The sequence below is a fragment of the Grampus griseus genome (genome assembly GCF_964374135.1).
Source record: "Grampus griseus genome assembly, chromosome: 7".
NCBI classification, from domain to species: Eukaryota; Metazoa; Chordata; class Mammalia; order Artiodactyla; family Delphinidae; genus Grampus; species Grampus griseus.
The window spans coordinates 27,010,836-27,030,094 of record NC_139001.1 but is presented as its reverse complement, the minus strand read 5'-3'; the positions used below and the strand labels follow the sequence as shown (position 1 = coordinate 27,030,094).

The 19,259-nt window shown below is 39.5% G+C and overlaps 1 protein-coding gene across 29 annotated transcripts in view; it reads left to right on the top strand.

The window, feature by feature from the left end:
• Positions 1-10,619, top strand: part of MAP2 (microtubule associated protein 2) — a gene marked incomplete at its 5' end in the record, with an annotated part of 72,850 nt that extends 62,231 nt beyond the window's left edge. For 24 of the 29 annotated variants that reach the window (XM_082658504.1, XM_082658503.1, XM_082658491.1 and 21 more), the window contains 3 exons: positions 6,360-6,441; positions 9,992-10,104; positions 10,323-10,619. In XM_082658504.1, the coding sequence (XP_082514630.1) occupies positions 6,360-6,441; positions 9,992-10,104; positions 10,323-10,538 (411 nt within the window). In that variant the 3' untranslated portion in view covers positions 10,539-10,619. Of the gene's footprint in view, positions 1-4,298; positions 4,392-6,359; positions 6,442-9,991; positions 10,105-10,322 lie in introns of all 29 variants that reach the window. The other 5 variants (XM_082658496.1, XM_082658500.1, XM_082658493.1 and 2 more) reach the window with 1 other exon arrangement.
• Positions 10,620-19,259: the final 8,640 nt, after the last annotated feature.

The following is a 19,259-nucleotide window of genomic DNA, read 5'->3' as shown; positions in this document are numbered from 1 at the left end:
TTCTGTTGCTCAAGAAATCCTGTTGACGCTGTGATTAATGCCTCTGGTTTATTTACTGTTTTACTAAAAACTATGTTAGGATTGTATTTTCTTTCATTTTTCATGTTTCATATTTCCAAGTAATCTCTAGTAAGAGATCTTTTCCTGTCTACAGGCATAGCCTGCATTTTGTATTCCTGCTCTTTCTTAGAGTAACCCCATATTGGGGGGGAAAACAAAAAGCTCATTTCTCTAAAGGAGCAATTAAACTTATATGCAGAGAGAGTACAGTGGCAGATCACTTCAATTGAACCATTATGGTAAAATTCAACTAGACTCACATCAAGAATATCCAGAAAGTAACTATTCTGTTCTTCCCTAACATTGTGGAGGAATACATAGAATTAATTAAAATTAAATAATTCTGATTAATTATTCAATTACATTAACCTATTCTTTATAACTCTTCATGCTCATAAGACCCTTATATGAATGAAAAGTCAGTGGTGTGTGCATACAAGTAATCAATGTATGCCCATGAGAATAAAGTCCTTTTTTGCCAGTCTCCCACTTCGAGGGACTGGTTTGGCTGAGCCTTGAAGGATGATCTGTTACAGACTAAACTTGGAAAGAGGGCATTCTGTCAAGAGGTAAGAACATGAAGAAAGCATGGGGGTGAACCTGAAAATGTAACAAGGCCCTTAATATGGACTAGAAGACAGTCTGGATGAAATGTAAAGTATTAGGAGAGGACTCAAAAGTCAGAATTGCTACAAACCCTGGTTGCCTGGCTAAAAGTTTTGTTGCATTTAATAGGAAATAGGGAGTTTGGTAGAATTTTGAATAAGTCAGAGCTTTAGGAGGATGATCCAGTTGATTGATACAATAATACATTTCACTTCCACTATGAAGTATGCAGGAGGAAAGGTTGTCATATTCTTTGCATTAATAGAGCAAGTAAAAATTTTGATTGAAAGAAATTAACAAAGATTAAAGTGTGATTTAGAGTTAATGTTGGATAATGATTATTCAAATAATTTTTCCTTCATATCATTTAAATAGAAAATTAGTTCATTTGTAAATTAGAAGGTCATTATATTTTTTCTAGGCAGTCTCTAAGATGTTAACATAATTTTTCTTGACATAGGCTTTAGGAAAACAAAAGTCCAATGAAAATTTCTTCCCAAACAAAGTAGTTTTTATTTCAATCTATCCACAGAGAACAGAAAGTTAAACTCAACTCTGATAAAAAAAAAAACTAATCTGAAATAAAGCCTTATGCTTCACAGCAGTCATCTATTTTTCTATTTTATGGGATGGTTGCTGAAGACTGCCTGTATTTGTGGAATTAACTCTCTAAGGTGTTATTTGCCAGTGATCCTAGAGATATTTGGCATGAAGTATTTTGTAATTTTGCTAAGGCATAAATGTGAGTCACATGGCTCAGATATAAGTTGTCAAGCTCGAGTTTAAAACTTACTGAACATCAAACATTCACTGCCCAGAGTGGTTTTATTTCTGTCCACTCAACCATTAAGCAAAATGAATGTCATACTTTGCCTCATTTTAGACAAAAGCAATATACCATGGGGCTTCCCTGGTGGCGCAGTGGTTGAGAATCTGCCAACTAATGCAGGGGACACGGGTTTGAGCCCTGGTCTGGGAGGATCCCACATGCCACGGAGCAACTAGGCCCGTGAGCCACAACTCACGCGTCTGGAGCCTGTGCGTGAGCCTGTGCGTGAGCCTGCAGGTCTGGAGCCTGTGCTCCACAACAAGAGAGGCCACAGTAGTGAGAGGCCCGCGCACCACGATGAAGAGTGGACCCCGCTTGCCACAACTAGAGAAAGCCCTCGCACAGAAACGAAGACCCAACACAGCAAAAATTAGTTAATTAATTAATAAAAACTCCTACCCCCAACATCTTCTTTATATATATATATATATACATATATATATATATATATACCATGAAGTTTTTTCAATTATGGAAATATGTAAAGAATGTGTTATTAATGCATGTCAAATTAAGCAAACATGGATTAATATAGTCTACCATCAAAAAAGGCCAGCTAGGGCTTCCCTGGTGGTGCAGTGGTTGAGAGTCCGCCTGCCGATTCAGGGGACACTGGTTCGTGCTCCGGTCTGGGAAGATCCCACATGCCGCGGAGCGGCTGGGCCTGTGAGCCATGGCCGCTGGGCCTGCACGTCCGGAGCCTGTGTTCCGCAACGGGAGAGGCCACAACAGTGAGAGGCCTGCGTACCAAAAAAAACAAAAAAAAGGCCAGCTAGTTTTTTCCGCTAGAAAATCTATGATTCTCGGGAAAATCGACTTTGAAGTTGGCCTTGAAGTTTTAGAATTTAAGATTTAAATCATCTCTAAATAATGCAGGCAATGTGTCCCCTTTGGGTTTGAATCATTCGTTTTCGAAATCATAAAAATTGTCAAACAATTGATTAAAAGTTAGAGTCAAACAAATTTATATAACTGAATTTGGAATTTCCGTTTTTGCAACAGATGAGTCAGATTTAACATTTGGCTTTTGGTCACTTGGTAATGAGTCACTTGATTGGTACTCTTATGATCTCTAAATTAAAATTTGTAGATGAAATATGAGACTCTGTATATCCCCAAGGATTAGAAAAATGGCTTAGATGAATTCTGTTTCATTGCCAAAATAAATAGATCCTTATGGAGAATAATTTAAAGTATTATTATTAGAAATAACAAATCAAAATTATTTGCTTTCTAAAAATAACTTACCTGTGAGGTTTGAAATGTAGTGGCCCTTAGTGACTTCATTATCTGCATCTACAATTTATGTGAAACTCTTACAGTGCAACTACACATATGGCTAGATACAGACTCTGTGATAGCCCCCCTTTTTTTAATAGGAATTTGTATTATACCCTAGAGAGTGGCCCAATCATCATGTCTTCTGAATTCAGATTTTGACGAGAGGCCCTTCCCTTGGGCTGCCGATGAGAGCTGTGAATGATACTTTCCTGAAAGGAACGAGCTATCTTGTCAATGTTAGGCAGATGCTGCAATTTAAGCTTTGTCTAGTTAAAAATAGTCAGGATTCAATGTGCTCTTGAATTTTTTACTCTTTTTTGCGAATACCAAGAGATGTGATACCATTCTTAGAGACAGCTGTATATGTAGGGTAATTTTATTAAGCTTTTTTTTTCATATATAAGAGGATAAATTGTCCACTAAAGACGGGATTTCCCTTTAGCTATTGGGGGGTAGTTGTAGCCAAAGTAAGATAAAACAAACAAAAATAAACCTTTCCTTCCATTCTTACATTGCTTGTTGGCCCTCCAAAACACGCACAACTCAAAAACACATGAAAGAAGCTACAAGAGTTATTACTTTGCACATTACATTACACCGGAGTAATATCTTTCCAGATCTGGAGTTGCTATTACCTGGATTTACTATTGCCTTCAAGGTGAGTACTGGACTTGCTGAAAATAGACATAGAACACCTAACCTCGTATCTGTTGGGCCCAACCAAGGCCTGGACTACCTGTTCATGACTCAGTACAAGTCAGCTAGCTAATGGTCCTTGGTTTTCTCCCCTCTAAAGACGGAAATAATGCTTTCACACCAAATCCAAGAATAAGGGCTATTTATGAGCAGTTGTCAGAGAGAGGCCTTTCAAAAGGCTACCGAGCCAGACCAGCAAGGGAATCATAAATCCTTTCAGGAGAGGAGGCTCAGAGCCTCCTTGTTGACCGTCTTGGGAAACCAGGGCTTCTTCCCCTGGATGAATGAGAACCCTCACCTGTAGCATTCAGCCAGACCAATGTGAACCTCACCTGTTCTATGTGGACCAATCATAGTCAAGTCAAGTGTACCAGGTGATTCACAATTGTGATGGGTGACCCTTTAGGGATTAAGGGGGATTAAGGGCACTGGTGTATCCTTCAGGATCCTGGGCTGAACTACAATCTTGGCCCTTCCAGAGAGTGGACCTGAGTCCCAGCGTTGCCCACAATATCAGAAGCCTCCTCCTCACAGATAATTCAAGTTTTATTTTTCTTTTCCTATATTGTTTCCAGATTATAGCAGCCTACGGCTGGGATATCTAAGGCTCTCAAGCATTTGGCCCTTGGGGGAGCGGGGTGCAGGAGAAAAGGGGCTCATATTCATATGATAGATCTGCTCTTCAGTTTCAGTGTTAGTTTTTTCTCTTAAATGATTACGTAGGTGGAAGGGAGTTTGGAGCCTCTGGTGCTGCCCATTTCTGGTTCCCTGTACCCAGCATATGGAAAGAAAAATGCACAGTGAAGTTACTTCCAATTCCTTTTAGGTTAGGATTTTAAACCAGAAGATTGATCTTAGCAAGGTTCAGTCCAGATGTGGTTCCAGGGATAACATCAAACATTCTGCTGGGGGCGGAAATGTAAGTAGAAGCTTCTGTTAGGAGCCGTCCTGATTGTGTGGAGCCATCTGCACAGCAGGCACTTGGTCTCCTTTCCTGCCTCCCTCCCAACACACTCCCCCCTTCTTGTTGCTGCTCCACACGTCCCCCTGGTTTGGGAGCTTGTCAACCTTGCATTTTTGGTGATGGCCTTCCCATCCTTCCCTCTAAGATCACTGGCGAATTCTTGCTTTTTTAATGGGGTACGCCATGGTTTTCGGGGAGATGGAAAACCCACCTCACTTGCCAATTTGTTTGCTGGCCTTTGGCTTCAAGGTATTTTCTCATGCTGTCTCTACGCCCCTGTAAAAGTCAGCTGTGCACACAGTTTTCTAGCTCCATTTAAGTTACTCTTGGGGCAAAGTCTGATGTACTTGAAAGTACCCAAACTGTATAATGTCAATATTTTGTGCTTCATTATTCATGAGAGTTGGGATATCATTTGGAATAATACAAAACTGGTGAAGCATGGCTCATCTGTAATTCAGTGAAAAGATTCAAGTCCCAGTATACTCTGGACTGGACTTGATGGAATTTTTTCCTGTCTCTTAAATTGAGTGAAAATAATATCCTATGAGAGAAAGGGAAAGATGAATCCGTGTTTCTCAAATGTAGTTGAGGAAGAGTTGAAACAGGCAAACTCAAGCTAAAGAAAGCATGGTTCTTTGTAAAATTAGAATAACAAAAAAGGCGAACTGGGTGACTCTCTATACTACAGATCCTGTCACCTAAACTTCAGATTCTGACCGTCTGTGACTCAGGTAATTTATAGATTATCAAATCCGGAATTCTCACCTATCTAATAACTCTTGGTTCCTTGCTCCTCAACTGGGCAGAGATGGAGTCAAGCAGTGAAAGGAGAGACAAGCAAGTGCCTTCTAGCAGGAGCTGTCGCCTGATGTTCAGAGTAGCTCCACTGGGTGTGAAAATATGCCATGTGGGAGGACCACAGCAAGGTTTTCTGGGCTCTTTCCAGGGTGCAGGGCTAAGCTTCAGGCTCAGCATTTACACTGACAAGGTTGCCCTCCTTCCTGTTGCCCTGACTGTAAGCTCACACCATGTGGTACTTTCACAGAAGCAATCTTGGTCCTAGGAAATAATTTGAGGGTATCAGAGGGTAGACCCAGCTGCCCTCTACTACAGGTGCTGCCGGTCAAAACACCTACATGGAAAAGGATAAATTGAGATAACTAATGATCTCTAAAGTAAGTAAGGGAGCTTCCAACCTCCAAAACAGTAGTCTGAAACTTTCCCCTAGAGAAGAATCACTTGTTCAAATGTGCAGATTCCCTGACGCCATTTCCAGTGTTCAATTAAGTAATTCCCATGTATTTCTGATGCAAATGGACCAGGAACCACACTTGGAAAGCACTGTTTCAAATATTGGGAGATGAAATAATTTCAACAAGACACAAAGAAGAAAAAATGCTGTCATTTTATATTGATAATTTGGTGTGCAATAAAAATTCCATTTAGCCAAGACATGACAATAGTATTTTAAAAAAGCATGTTTAGAGCTTTCTTCTTCTTGTTATCTTAAAGCAGTGTTGGGCTTCTTGTTTCTATGAGCAAAGTTGGTCACTTTTATGTAAAAATCACTTTTTAAAGCATAATTTCTCTCTTCACTTGGCTCTTTGCTTATGGAAAGGTTTGACACGATGTGGCTTCGTTCTCTGGGTGGAAGCTTGCCGTATGCATCCAGGTGTTTCTATCCCCTTGGGGCATGATCTGTTTTCTGCTAATAAAATCTTCTATTCTAGGATTTTCCTTCACTTTGGTTTTTCTTTCCAACCAAACATGTGGGAGGATCTATGGAAGATTGTGTTTTCCCATTTGTATGTATATGTTGTTGTATGTTGTGAGTTTGGATATGTTTCTAGATTTGACGTATGATCTTGGGGGTTGTTTATGTCTAAACTATTTTAAGCACATTTTATGTGGTTCACACAGGTACAGATTGTCACCAAGAAGATAGACCTAAGCCACGTGACATCCAAATGCGGCTCTCTGAAAAACATCCGCCACAGGCCAGGTAAATCCGTACTTTTTAGTAGTCTGGGAGATATTAGATTGGATTCAAGAAATTGACAAGCGAAATTTGTGTTGCTGTGAAATATCTAATTGGAAGGACTTTTCCAAATCCTGATACGTCATGCTTTTATTAATAGAAATTTACATGAGAAATTTCAAGGCATCTTCACTTGGACAAGTAAACTTAGTTACCACACACAGGCCACGTATCATAGGACATGTTAAAAATTAAAAGGTACAATAAAAAAAAGAGAGAAAAAGACAAAAAAATAAAATTAAATAAATAAATAAAAATTAAAAGGTACATGAGATGCGTTTATCTCGATGTACGCAACATGCATGTTGGAGCTCGTTGGAAATATATAGTCTATAAAATACACTGGGCCATGTATTTATACATAATACATACACTGAAAGAAGCATTTCCAAAGATTTTTCAAGAAATTATTTTTCTGCATTATGTGAAAAAAGGATTGTGCTTAAGCAAAGCTGAAAAAATTAACTTTTCTGCTGAATTTCTCAGATCCAGGTCTATAAGTATTGTGAATCCTCAGAATGCAATGTCTCCCCCAACTTATTTGACCATGGACTTCTTGTTTTTCTAGAATATCTCATAAGACTGATGCTCTAAGGTAGAATTTCTACTCTTCTTGCTGGGGATTTTTCCCTCTTTAATTCCCTCTAATGTATTATGAGTCACTTTTTCTGAGTATCATGTATTATGTTTTTGCTAAATCCACCTCCATGCATATGTAAATAATGGACAACTGTCAAATTTGTAAATTTTCTTGAGAATATTTTGACACAATTTATATATACCATTGAAGGACAAGAGGAAGCAATTGGTTTTAACCATCTATGCTTGGCATCTTAATTAAACCAGGTAATAGGTTATTCCCATTAATCATTGTCTCAAATGTTATCAAAACAAGGTATAAGAATAATTGAGCCCAATGAGATTTCTGACCAGGAGATTATTAAGAAGAATTTATTAGTTGAAAAACAAAGGTAGATAGGATATGTTTCAAAATAGATAAACGAACTGGAAACATATCTAGAAATTGGGCTTCTCTTTGTCAAACGGTGTTCATAAGGCAAGTCAAGGAGTTAGAAACTACGAGTAAGGAATCTCCATTCCTGGTTTCAGAATTGCTACCCTGGAATTAGCTCTCTGTCATTTAGGAAACAGCAGGGATATGTTCCCATGTGGGTATCTTCACAACCCCCCATCTATTACTTAAGTCTACAAACATTTAGTTGACTTTGTACTGTGTCAACAGTATGATAGAAGTATTTGGCTATGCTGCCTACTTTCTTCCAGAATACAAAAGACAATATCGGATTCTTTCATTCCACACAGTAAGTATACATTTAGTTAAATTCACCTGGGGTCTTGATGCACAGAAAAATCTTATATAGATAAGAAAATATTCTGTGTATGTTTTACTGGTCATAAAAGGCTATTGTCATGGACTCCCACCTTTTTCTAAATCTAGCTCTTACTTCGTAATAAATGAACCAGGTGACTAAGTTCATAAAGATGTATTAGCACAATGATCCTTGTCAATAGCAAGCTTTTCACAAAGTTACTTTGGATTGTGGAATATCTAAGGAGAAAATAAAGGAAACAGTTTGATACCTGGAGCCACAGATTGAAATATCCGGTCTTGTGGACTTCACTTCGGGACATATGAAGCTTGACAGGGATTATAGTCTTCTGCAGTTACTGCTCCTGAGGGGGCCAGAATTTTTCAGAACCAAAGGCAGAGATGTCTGAATTCAAATGGGCTTCTCTAAGAGTTACGTAAAAATACCTAGTAGGACTTCAACAGAAATAGAGTTCTCAGTCTTCCTTTTCTGAATATATTTTGGGTCAATGTTACATTGTTATTTTTTTTTTCTCTCTCTCTCAAAATACAGTTCAAAAAAATTTTAACAAGGTTACATAGATACAACATATAACCATAAAAGAAAACTTGAAAAGACAATTTCTATCAGAGGCCACCAAAAAATAGAAAAGTAAGATCCTAAGAAAGTTGATCTCATGTAGCTGAAAGCTCAACATCTTCTAGACTCTAACCAATATAATTATGTTTTATGAATCACACTAATCCTGTAACAACCAACAAGTGAGACCCATGGGGCCAAGTAAAATGTTGGAAGGATAACACTCCTGCAGTTATGCATCTTTTGAGGGAAGGACAACTACATGTCTTCTGTAAGCGTGAGTTAAATAACATCATGTACATCCTAAGCCTTCAGGAGGAGAATGAATGAATCTTCAAAATTTAATCCAGTAACACCATACAATTTCAAGGGGCCCCTGGCCAGGTAATTGGGTGTTAATATAAATGTCCAGGTATCACATGAGAAAAACACCACAGGCCTAAGAGACCTGTAAAGTTTTAACAGACCTTTCTCTCGTCTACAGAGATAAATAAGCAGCAAGAGTCCAAAATTGAAAAATCTCTTCCATGTTTCCATAGAGTCCCTCAGGTATTCTTCCCAAATCAAAATCCCAGGAGAGATGCAATGATAGTAGAGGGTCACATGGCTTACCACTGGCCTTGCAAAAAAATGCATAGCGCCAAAACCAAGTTAATAATGCAAGTCAAAGCTAATCTCTTAGGTGGAGACAGGTAAAGGTATCTAATCCAGCTTCCTTCCAGGTCAAAGACATCAGCAGACAGGCTCAAGAACAGGCTAAAGGACAACTCAATGTAGAACTCCTTACATTCCTAAGCCTGAGAAAGGTGTGCAGAAATGGGGAGTGCCACAGAAGGGTGGCTCATGGCACTCTCATCTATCGGCAGATCCTCGAGTTTCAGACTAATTAGCATTTAAGGAAATGGCATGGTCAAAACTCCGTCTCAGTATTATCAGATCAAAGTCAGAGTCACATTGGTCCTATGGCATCTGGAAAAGAATGGGATCTCCTGAGAGTCTCTTCCTATCACTCCATCTGCTAATTAAAATGGAAGCTCTTAAGCAACTTAGCCCCTGACTCCAGTTTCATCAGTCAAGCTATCAGTGCTGAAAATTGACAAATGGTAATATTACCCACATGCACTCCATTGCTAGCCTAATAGTTCTTTGAACAAGTGACCTATTACCATTAAGAGAAATAAAGAAGAGCTTCATTGCAATTTAATTTGCTCCCTTAGAAATAAGAGACTAAATGTGCCAAGTTTGAGAAAGGATACATATGATACTTTCATTGTGTTATTTTTAGAGTTTTTATCACACAGACAAGAAAAACCCCTCTGATATTTTGGGTTAGACATGAGTAGAGGAGAAAGGAATTAACATGTAGAGCAATCCACGTAATGGTACAAAAAGGATGTCACTACCGTAGATGGTGTGGGGAAAATGGTATAGTCTAGAAATCTAAAAGATTCCTTTCACATCCATGGTCGGAGGGATAGTAGAGTTCATTAAGTTTGTCATTTGCCATGGTCTACCTACTATAATCATTTTGGGGAACTAGTCACCACAAATATAAGATTTAATTTTAGCAAGGCATTTAAAAGCCTTTCTCCTCTCCTACGTAGGTGGTGGGCGTGTGAAAATTGAGAGTGTGAAACTGGATTTCAAAGAAAAGGCCCAAGCTAAAGTTGGTTCACTTGACAATGCTCACCACGTACCTGGAGGTGGTAATGTCAAGGTAAGAAACAAGATCCTGAGCCGATCTTGCCTTTTTAAAAAATCCTTCTGAAATACTCTTCATCAAAATGGGTCCCAAATTGAAGGCCTGGACATCTAGAAGTAGGGATGGTAGAGCTGGATAGAAGTGACATGAACGTCAGCTCTGGGATATAGAGAAAGAGCTAAGCAACAGTTAAGATGCTTGAGTTAACGAGGACTGATGCTTGTCTTAAACAGATTGACAGCCAAAAGTTGAACTTCAGAGAGCATGCTAAGGCCCGTGTGGACCACGGGGCTGAGATCATTACGCAGTCCCCAGGCAGATCCAGCGTGGCATCCCCCCGACGACTCAGCAACGTCTCCTCTTCTGGAAGCATCAATCTGCTCGAATCCCCCCAGCTTGCCACCCTGGCCGAGGATGTCACTGCCGCACTCGCTAAGCAGGGCTTGTGAATATTTCTTGTTTAGCATTGAAGTAATACTATTTAGGCATGAGCTCTTGGCAGGAGTGGGCTCTGAGCAGGTGTTATATTCATTCTTTACAAACCATAAAATAAATAATCTCATTCCCAAACTGTAGTAATTGTTACAATTTTATATTAAAAAAGAATAGTATATGCAGAAATTGACTTGATTTCCATTTGTAAAAGGAAGATACTGGCTTTACATGAGTACAATTGGACAATTATTTTTGCTCTGCTCTGTTTTGCATGGAGTAATATTATTTTAAAAATTGCATTTCTACCTTTCATGTGCCTGAAGGCTATCCACTACATCCTGAAAGGCCTTGTTAAAATCCAAGCTGCTCATTTCACTATTTTGTTGCTGGGTGAAAAGATAAAAAGCTGCCCATTGTAACTTATTACAGGTTAAATTAAATCAAGGAGTCTGATTGCAGGAAGGGAAGAGCATGTAAGAAATAAGTTTTTTTTAAAGCGTTATTTTGTATAAATGGGAAGAAAGATTCAATTAAGTTATTAACATTTGGGACCTGGATAATTATATCAGAGTATAAGTCAATCCAATAAATTATTTAACTAATTAAGAAATAGTTACGACGCATTTGAGCTGTGGTTGAGGAAGTGGTATAAAGTGCATCTCTTAGGAGTGAAGCACTTTCATTAGGGTGGACTCGTGTCTGATTAGAACGTTGGTTGATCAGCTAGATTTGTGTACACACTACCAGTTTCACACCCCTTTTCCATCTGTTTGATACAGTATTATAGATATAAATATATATATATTTCTCTGTGGCCATTTGTGATACTTCCTCATATACTTGAATATTATACTTCCTTATTCACAGCATCTGTGTCTCCTGCACCCTTTGGTGTTGCAGTTTTAGGTATGTGAAAGTAGGTGTTAGCAGGGTTCTTTCCCTATTAAAAAAAAGTTTAAAAAGACAAAAAGTTTTAGCATGAAGTTGCTTTCTGTAACAACTCAAAGCTGTAACCCTGTTTTAGTGCCAGATACAAGTCTCTCCCGTGATGCTAGAAAAAATTTGTTTTTCTTTGCTTTCACCAACATGGAGTTTGTGGGGGTGGGTCCAGTTATACATAAAAGGGTTTACAGATTGTTGGTGTAAGATTATGGATTTATCTTACTTTGAATCACAGGATAGTTTGGGTTTTATTCCTGTAATCATTCATGAAACAGACTTCTTAAGATTTCTTTTTCTTTTTTTTTCCATTTGCTAAAGTTGAAACTAACAGTGGGATTTGGGGGCATGTTATCCCATTCTTCCAAATAGTACCTGTTTATTAAATTATCTGATAGAAAATGTTTGACCTCCATACCCAAAGTTCCCTTGATCAGAAGGGAAAAATACGGTGTTTTGAGAAGCTATAGCTATAAAATATTGGAGATGCAGATATCTAAATCAGTTTTTTCATAACTCCAACATTGTACTCTGTAAAGGAACACTATTATTTATCAGTAGATAATACCATTCTGACTTTAGATGCGGTCTAGAAATCACAAATCTATTAATTAATTCACTTTACAAATCATTCATCTTAAATTTATGAATCAGCAATGAAATAGTCAATAGCCTGAATAAGGCAGTGGGTTACCAGGCTAGATGGATGCTTTCTAGTATTTTATCTGTTCTTTTTCTTGCTCAGGGATGGTAGGCTGGATCTGAACAGTTAAAGGCAAATGGTCCAGTAGGCGTTTGATTCCTTTGAGCCAAATCAGTTCTCGAATATAAAGGAAAAAAATGATGAATATGGACTGAGGCAACAAGCTAGTATAGTAGCATCTAAGAAAGAAGCCAAGGGATGCAAAGACAGAGACGCGGGTGCCATTTTGTGACCCGTTGGAAATTACAACCAATGCGACTTCCATAAAAGAAACTCTAGGAGCAAAAGTGCACCATTCATTCTCAACTAAGAGGTTTTACGTAGGCAAACATTTCTGAAACTATAGATCAGTTATTTTATAGGACAAAGATTTAGAAATGACTGATTAGGACTGTGGATGTGTCTGTTTTCTGCCTAATTATTGCTGTGAGGTTTGATTTGTCCCATCTGGGCATTTTATTCATCAGCTTCCCTTGAAATGCACCAGAATATAGGAGAAGAAAGAATAGGCGTGTGGAGACTTAACAGTATTTTCTTATGTGTTTGGTAGTGTTAGATAGTGATTAAAGCTGAAGTTAACAGCTGGTTAGAACAGTTTTAACCTGTGAAACAAGTATTTTTTTCAACCTGGTTTAAATTTTTTATAAGCATTAAGAATAAGTAAACATGATCTACATATTAAAATTGTTTCTTACAAATACATGTCTAAAATAAAGATTATATAAAGTACCAAGTTATAAGATTTGGCATTAAAACAAATGTTTACTTCAAATCACAGCAAAATTATAATGAATAAATGCCCTTGCTTTGTATGGAAATACAAATTCTTTATAAAAAGTTAACAAAATGAACCTGATAATTTGTACAAGTAAAAGAAAGAAACACAGGCTAAATGTCTTCTTATGGGGATAAGGGGTGGAACCCGTCTTGCCTTTACACTCAAGATTAACGACACAAATTAAGCTTTTTGAACACCACTCTTGTGGGGACATCCATACGCTGATCTAGAAATTAAGGCTTCATAGTTCCAATTCTAGATCTATTAATGCCAGTTTCTCTCTGGCTTTAGCCTTTGAGAACCTGTTTAAGGAAACATAAGTAATCCAGAGCTGTGAAGAGTTAAAAGGCCCACTCACTCTCTCTGGGTCACCTGCAACCAATAATTGGGTACTTTACAATGATGCAGCAGAGATCCGAGTCCATGATGAGTCTCAAAGGCCATGTTCATTTAGGAACCAACTCTCTCTGGATTCTCCTGCTGAGTTCCAGCAGGGTGATGGGCTAAAAATCCCACCCACAAGCAAGACACCTGTGTCACACTAACTAGGTATCACTGAAGAAGGCTGAAGAGAGAACTTGGTTAAATGGAAAGATGTACTTGATGGTAGCTGACCTTCTCCACACACTCATATAGTTATAGAGCAGGAAATGGGTCATCAGCCAAAATATGTCAATATTATTAAAGAAATAATCTCAATGTGGTTGATTCTGACATAGCTGCAAGTATAGTATTTTCTCCTATTTTTCATGCCACAGAAAGGAGGAAAATAAACTATTCATGGTCTAAGTGGCCAGAAAAGATAGATCCATGGCTTGGAAAGGCAAATTCTACACATTCCTTCAAAGACTGATGTGCTAAAATTAGCATTGATGTTTGTTTTCTAACACCTAGGATTTTTAGCCTGGGTATGTAGGTTGAGGCCAAGTCCCTAGCAGGAAAAAGCTTATTTTTAGACTCCTAAAATGTCAATCATGAAGATCTACTTCAACTTTAGCAAAAAGAAAAAAAAATCAACAAAAAGTATACTCTGTATGCTGGGATTCCAAGGTTCCAACATGCCGCTACAAATCTGTGGGGGGTTTCTTTCTTCTGATAATTCTAGAGCCTGTTACCATAGAAAGGCATTTCTTCAATGGCTGGTTGTAGTTAGTTCATGTTTTTCAAGCAAAATTTGCAAATGTATTTGTTGCTGTATAGTGATTGTTTTGCAAAATAAAGTTGCTTGTCACCTAACTGATAGTTTCAGATTGTTTCTTCTTCTCTGGAAAAAAACCATAATATATAATATGATCTAATCTAATCTAATATAAATTCCTCAATCCAACCAAAGAAAAATTATGAAGAGAAGGCTACAGTTATCTGCTGAATGCCTACTATGTGTCAGGCCCTCTCACTACTGTATTAGCAGGATGCTATCTGTTGCAAGTGACAGAAACTCGAATTGGCCTAAGTATAAAAGCAAATTTATTGGCTCAAGTATCCAACTAGGCAGGAGTATCTGCCTCAGGCAAGGATGTATCCAGGCACTCAAAAAATGTCATTTAGACTCTTTCTTGGGGCTTCCCTGGTGGTGCATTGGTTGGGAGCCCGCCTGCCAATACAGGGGACACAGGTTTGAGCCCTGGTCCGGGAAGATCCCACGTGCCGCGGAGCAACTGGGCCCCTGCGCCACGACTACTGAGCCTGCGCTCTGGAGCCCACCAGCCACGAGCACTGAGCCCGCGTGCTACGACTACTGAAGCCCGCGCACCTGGAGCCTGTGCTCTGCGGCAGGAGAGGCCACCGCTCGCGGCAGCTGGAGGGGGGCCTACGCGCAGCAATGAAGACCCAATGCAGCCAAAAATAAATAAATAAAAGAAATATGTTTTTAAAAAATTATAAAATAAAAAAGACTCTTTTTTCAACTCTGGAGCTAGGCTCTCAAAAGATGTCATCAGGAATTTTTCTTTTTTTCAAATTTTCGTTCTGCTTCCTCTATGTTGTCTTCATCCTCAGGCAGGCACCTCTCTCCCTATGATTACTGGGAGCTCCAGGTTTCATAGCCTCCCAAAGGAAGCCTCTTTCCCAACAGCACTAGCCAAAATCCAAGCTCTGAAAATCACTGCATTACGTGGGTCACCTGCTCACTTATGCTGATTGGCGAGGGTGGGTCACAGACCTAACTCTATCGCAGGTGGTTGGGATAGGTGGAGAGTAAAGGGAGAAGTGGCCTTATCTGAACTCCATAAACTAACCATGGAGAGAAACTATTTCCTCCAAAGTCAAGTCAGGCTGCTACTGCCAGAAGAGAGAGAAATCAGTGCCGTGCAGGCCGTGAAAACAGACATCCTCGACGTCCACAAGCCCTACTCTCTATCTTTATTCATCCTTTAGCTCCTTGCTGCTTAGATTGTGCGCAGCTTCACCTGGGAGCTTGTTCAAAATGCAAATCCTCAGGCTCCACCCAGGCCAATTTACAACATTCCCCTAGGTGATTTCACCGGCACGTTAAAGCTTGAGAAGCGCGTCAGCTCATCCAGTCGCTGCTAACGTGTTCAAGGAGGAAGAGCTCCATGGCAGAGACCACGAACAGGTAAAAATCACTCCTAAAACTGTTCAGACAATGTCACCGACTCCGATGTCGAAGAGGTTAGTTTTCAAGTGGTAGAAACGTGTGACTGGTGGAAGAATTACTTTTGTACTGAAGGTTTTCCAGACTCATATTCTCACTTGACTGAAACCTACTTCTTCTACCAATAATGTCATCACCTTCTATTTACTCTTCCTTTGGTAATAATACAGATTTGGAGCAATATAGCCAAAATCATTAGAGTTTTCCTTTAGTAATTTTTTAAGATTAACATCTTTGTTATACTTTGTAAAGGAAGTCTTTAAACCACAAGGGATTAAGACATCTGTCTGGTAGCAGGAATCACGATAAAAGTCTTTTTTTGCTAATTGAAGTAGATTTACAATATTGTTTCAGGTGTACGGTATAATGATTAAGTATTTTTGCAGATTATATTCCATTATAGGTTATTATAAAATATTGGGTATAATTCCCAGTGCCATACAGTAAATCCTTGTTGCTTATCTATTTTAGGTATAGTAGTTCATATCTGTTAATACTGTAATTCTAATTTGTCCCTCCCCACCTCCTTCTCCCCTTTGGTAACCATAAGTTTGTTTTCTATGTCTGTGAGTCTTTTGCTGTCTTGTAAATACATTCATTTGTATCATATTTTAGATTCCACATATAAGCGATATGATATAGTATTTGTCTTTCTCTGTCCAACTTATTCCACTAAGCATAGAACTCTAGGTCCAATCACATTGCTGCAAATGGCAGTATCTTATTCTTTTTTATGGCTGAGTAATATTCCATTGTATATATACCACAACTTCTTAATCCAGTCATTTGTTGCTAGGCACTGGGATTTCTTCCATGTCTTGGCTATTATAAATAGTGCTGCTATGAACATTTGGGGTGCATGTATCTTTTTGAATTAGTGTTATCAATTTTTTCAGATATATACCCAGGAGTGGGATTGCTGGGTCATATGGTGGTTCTATTTTTAGCTTTTTAAGGAACCTCCATACTGTCTTTCAGAATGGCTGCACCAATTTACATTCCCACCAACAGTGTACAAGGGTTCCCTTTTCTCCACGTCCTCTCCAACGTTTGCTGTTTGTAGACTTTTTTTTTTTTTTTTGCGGTACGCGGGCCTCTCACTGTTGTGGCCTCTCCCGTTGCGGAGCACAGGCTCCGGACGCGCAGGCTCAGCGGCCATGGCTCACGGGCCCAGCCGCTCCGCGGCATGTGGGATCTTCCCAGACCGGGGCACAAACCCGCGTCCCCTGCATCGGCAGGGGGACTTTCAACCACTGCGCCACCAGGGAAGCCCCCCAGTAGACTTTTTAATGATGGTCATTCTGACAGGTGTGAGGTGATACCTCATTGAGGTTTTGATTTGCATTTCTCTAATAATTAGCTATGTGACACAATGAAAGCTTTTTTTAATTAATTAACAAGGCAAAGGAGACAAATTAACTCAGATATAATGTAGGAGGGCAGGATAACCCTCTATGCAGCTTATGGGGGGGAAATGTTCCTCTTTTGTGATGTGGCACTTACTTGTAGAACTATGACCCAAATAATTCAAGGCTAGAATGTTGTCTCTGTCAAAAGTACTCTTTCCAGCATCCTAAAATTGTTTCAAAATACTGTCCTTCCTAGGTTTTCTTAAGTACCTTAAAGAAACACCACAGACACACCCTTAAAGCCGCCTTTTTTCTTCTCATGCCTTTTCATCACAAACACACCACAGCTGTTCCCACTTTGCCCTCAAATTCCATTAAAATCTCCTACCCCCAGGCCTCGTTGAGGTAATAGACCTGTGGCCTCCAGCTGTGCTTTGTTTGGTTCACACTGTGTTTTCAAACTCAAGAAGATTCGCACACACACATACACACAAAATCCCAGATTTGGGTCTTTGAAAAGTTGAAAGATTTGGCAACAGTAGGCCCGCATTCATGATAACTAACTGGAGCTGGTCCATGAATGATGAGATAAAATCGTGTGGCCTCTCCTCGGCCACGGCACCCATCTGTGCCTATTATTCCTTCCAGCCCACATTATTCCCTTTCACTTATCACTGTGGGATTTAGAGTTTGTAACCTCTGGCCGAAACTTACTTGTTTCTCCCTCCCTCTCTCCCTCCCAATTTCTTCCTCATTCTGTGAAACAAAAACCCAAAAGCATAAGCCCCAGTCCTACAGTGGGAGAAGGAAAAGGTCAGGTGGGGTAGGTCAGATCAGAGTCCTCAGGGAGACTGGGAGCCTGAGAAATCAGTATTCAATAGATTTTGCCCTGTCTCAAGAAAAAAAGAAAAAAAAACACCCTTTTAACTAGTATGTTTATTACTAATTGGTAATTATTTACCATCATTTATTACTAATTGGTAATTATTTACCATCAAATAATCTGGTAATTTCATGTTCGTAATAAACACATTTAAGATTCTGCTCCCACCTTTATCATAAAGCAGAGAAAAAAGAAGAATGCAGTGCAGTGTATTTCCTTCTTTCCCCACGCTATGATAAATAAAAATGTCCTTGTCAAGTGAGAAATGGCAAAAGCTATCATCTTACTTAGTAGGCCTGAACTTATGGGATACTTGCCTATTACTTTTAGAAGTAGAAGAAAGGCATAGCGGAAGGATGTTCTAACCTAGTCAAACGAGTGACATGTTCTTAAACCCAGGGCTGATCTTCAGTCAACATACACCTTATCCAGTTGAATAAGTTGTTATAATATTAAAGGACTTGCTTTCCAAGCTCCTCCTTATCAGTGCCTGCCCTTTGCCACCCAGGCCTATTCCCACAGGTGTCATAGACACCTCCAATTCCTAGCCTCTATGAGGTTAATGCTTGGTACAGCAGAGAGCTTCCAAGATCCTGTTGCAGTGCCCCCAAAAGTCCTGCCTTCCAGGCATCACCAGTTGCTACGATCCCCTCAGGGCCTCTGGAGGACTGGCTTGTGCATGCCAGTTCAAGGAAGTCCAGATCGTCTATGCTGGCTTCTAGCAACCTGCTGGCCGCCAGCCAGCCTGCCACAGCTTTTTCTCAACTACTGCTATGCATGCATTGTTCTCCAAGTCAGAAGAAGACTGGAACCCTACAGGGGAGACAGCACTTTGGGGCTTCCTGGTAGGCGAGTACCTGGTGCTCATATAACCATACTGTGGCTATGGCCAGCTGGTACCAGTCTTCATTTTCCCCCAGACTCCTCTCCTACAGTTGCCTGTAAGAACTGCAGTCACCACAAGACTTTTAACTCTCACCAGAGTATAGGGACGGGCAACAGGCACTGAGGAGGTAATGGGGGCTCCTGAGGCCAACAACAGGAGGCTGTGAGCAACATATAGGCCCCATGGGACCATGCAGGGTTAACAGTGCCTAAGGGAAAGCCTTTTATGGTCCCTGTTGAAATTCATCTCCATCTGAAACCCACCAAAAGCCCAAATGGAGTGGCTTTAACATTAATTTTATACTTATTTAGTGATTGCCTCTTATAGGCATCCTTATAAACATACGTTGACTCCTATGAGTACTGTAATTATCAGCGTCCCCATTTAACAGATGAGAAAAATAGAGAGGTTGTTTAAAAGTTAATGGGCAAAGCTGGAATTTGAACCTAAGCAGCCCAAGATGTCTCATCTGGTCTAATGGATTAGGTTTGATCCAATTAAATATTCTAATAAACAATTTTCCTGACAATGATAAAGATACCAAATAGATATTATGTAAAAATCTCAGCATTATGAGGGCTAG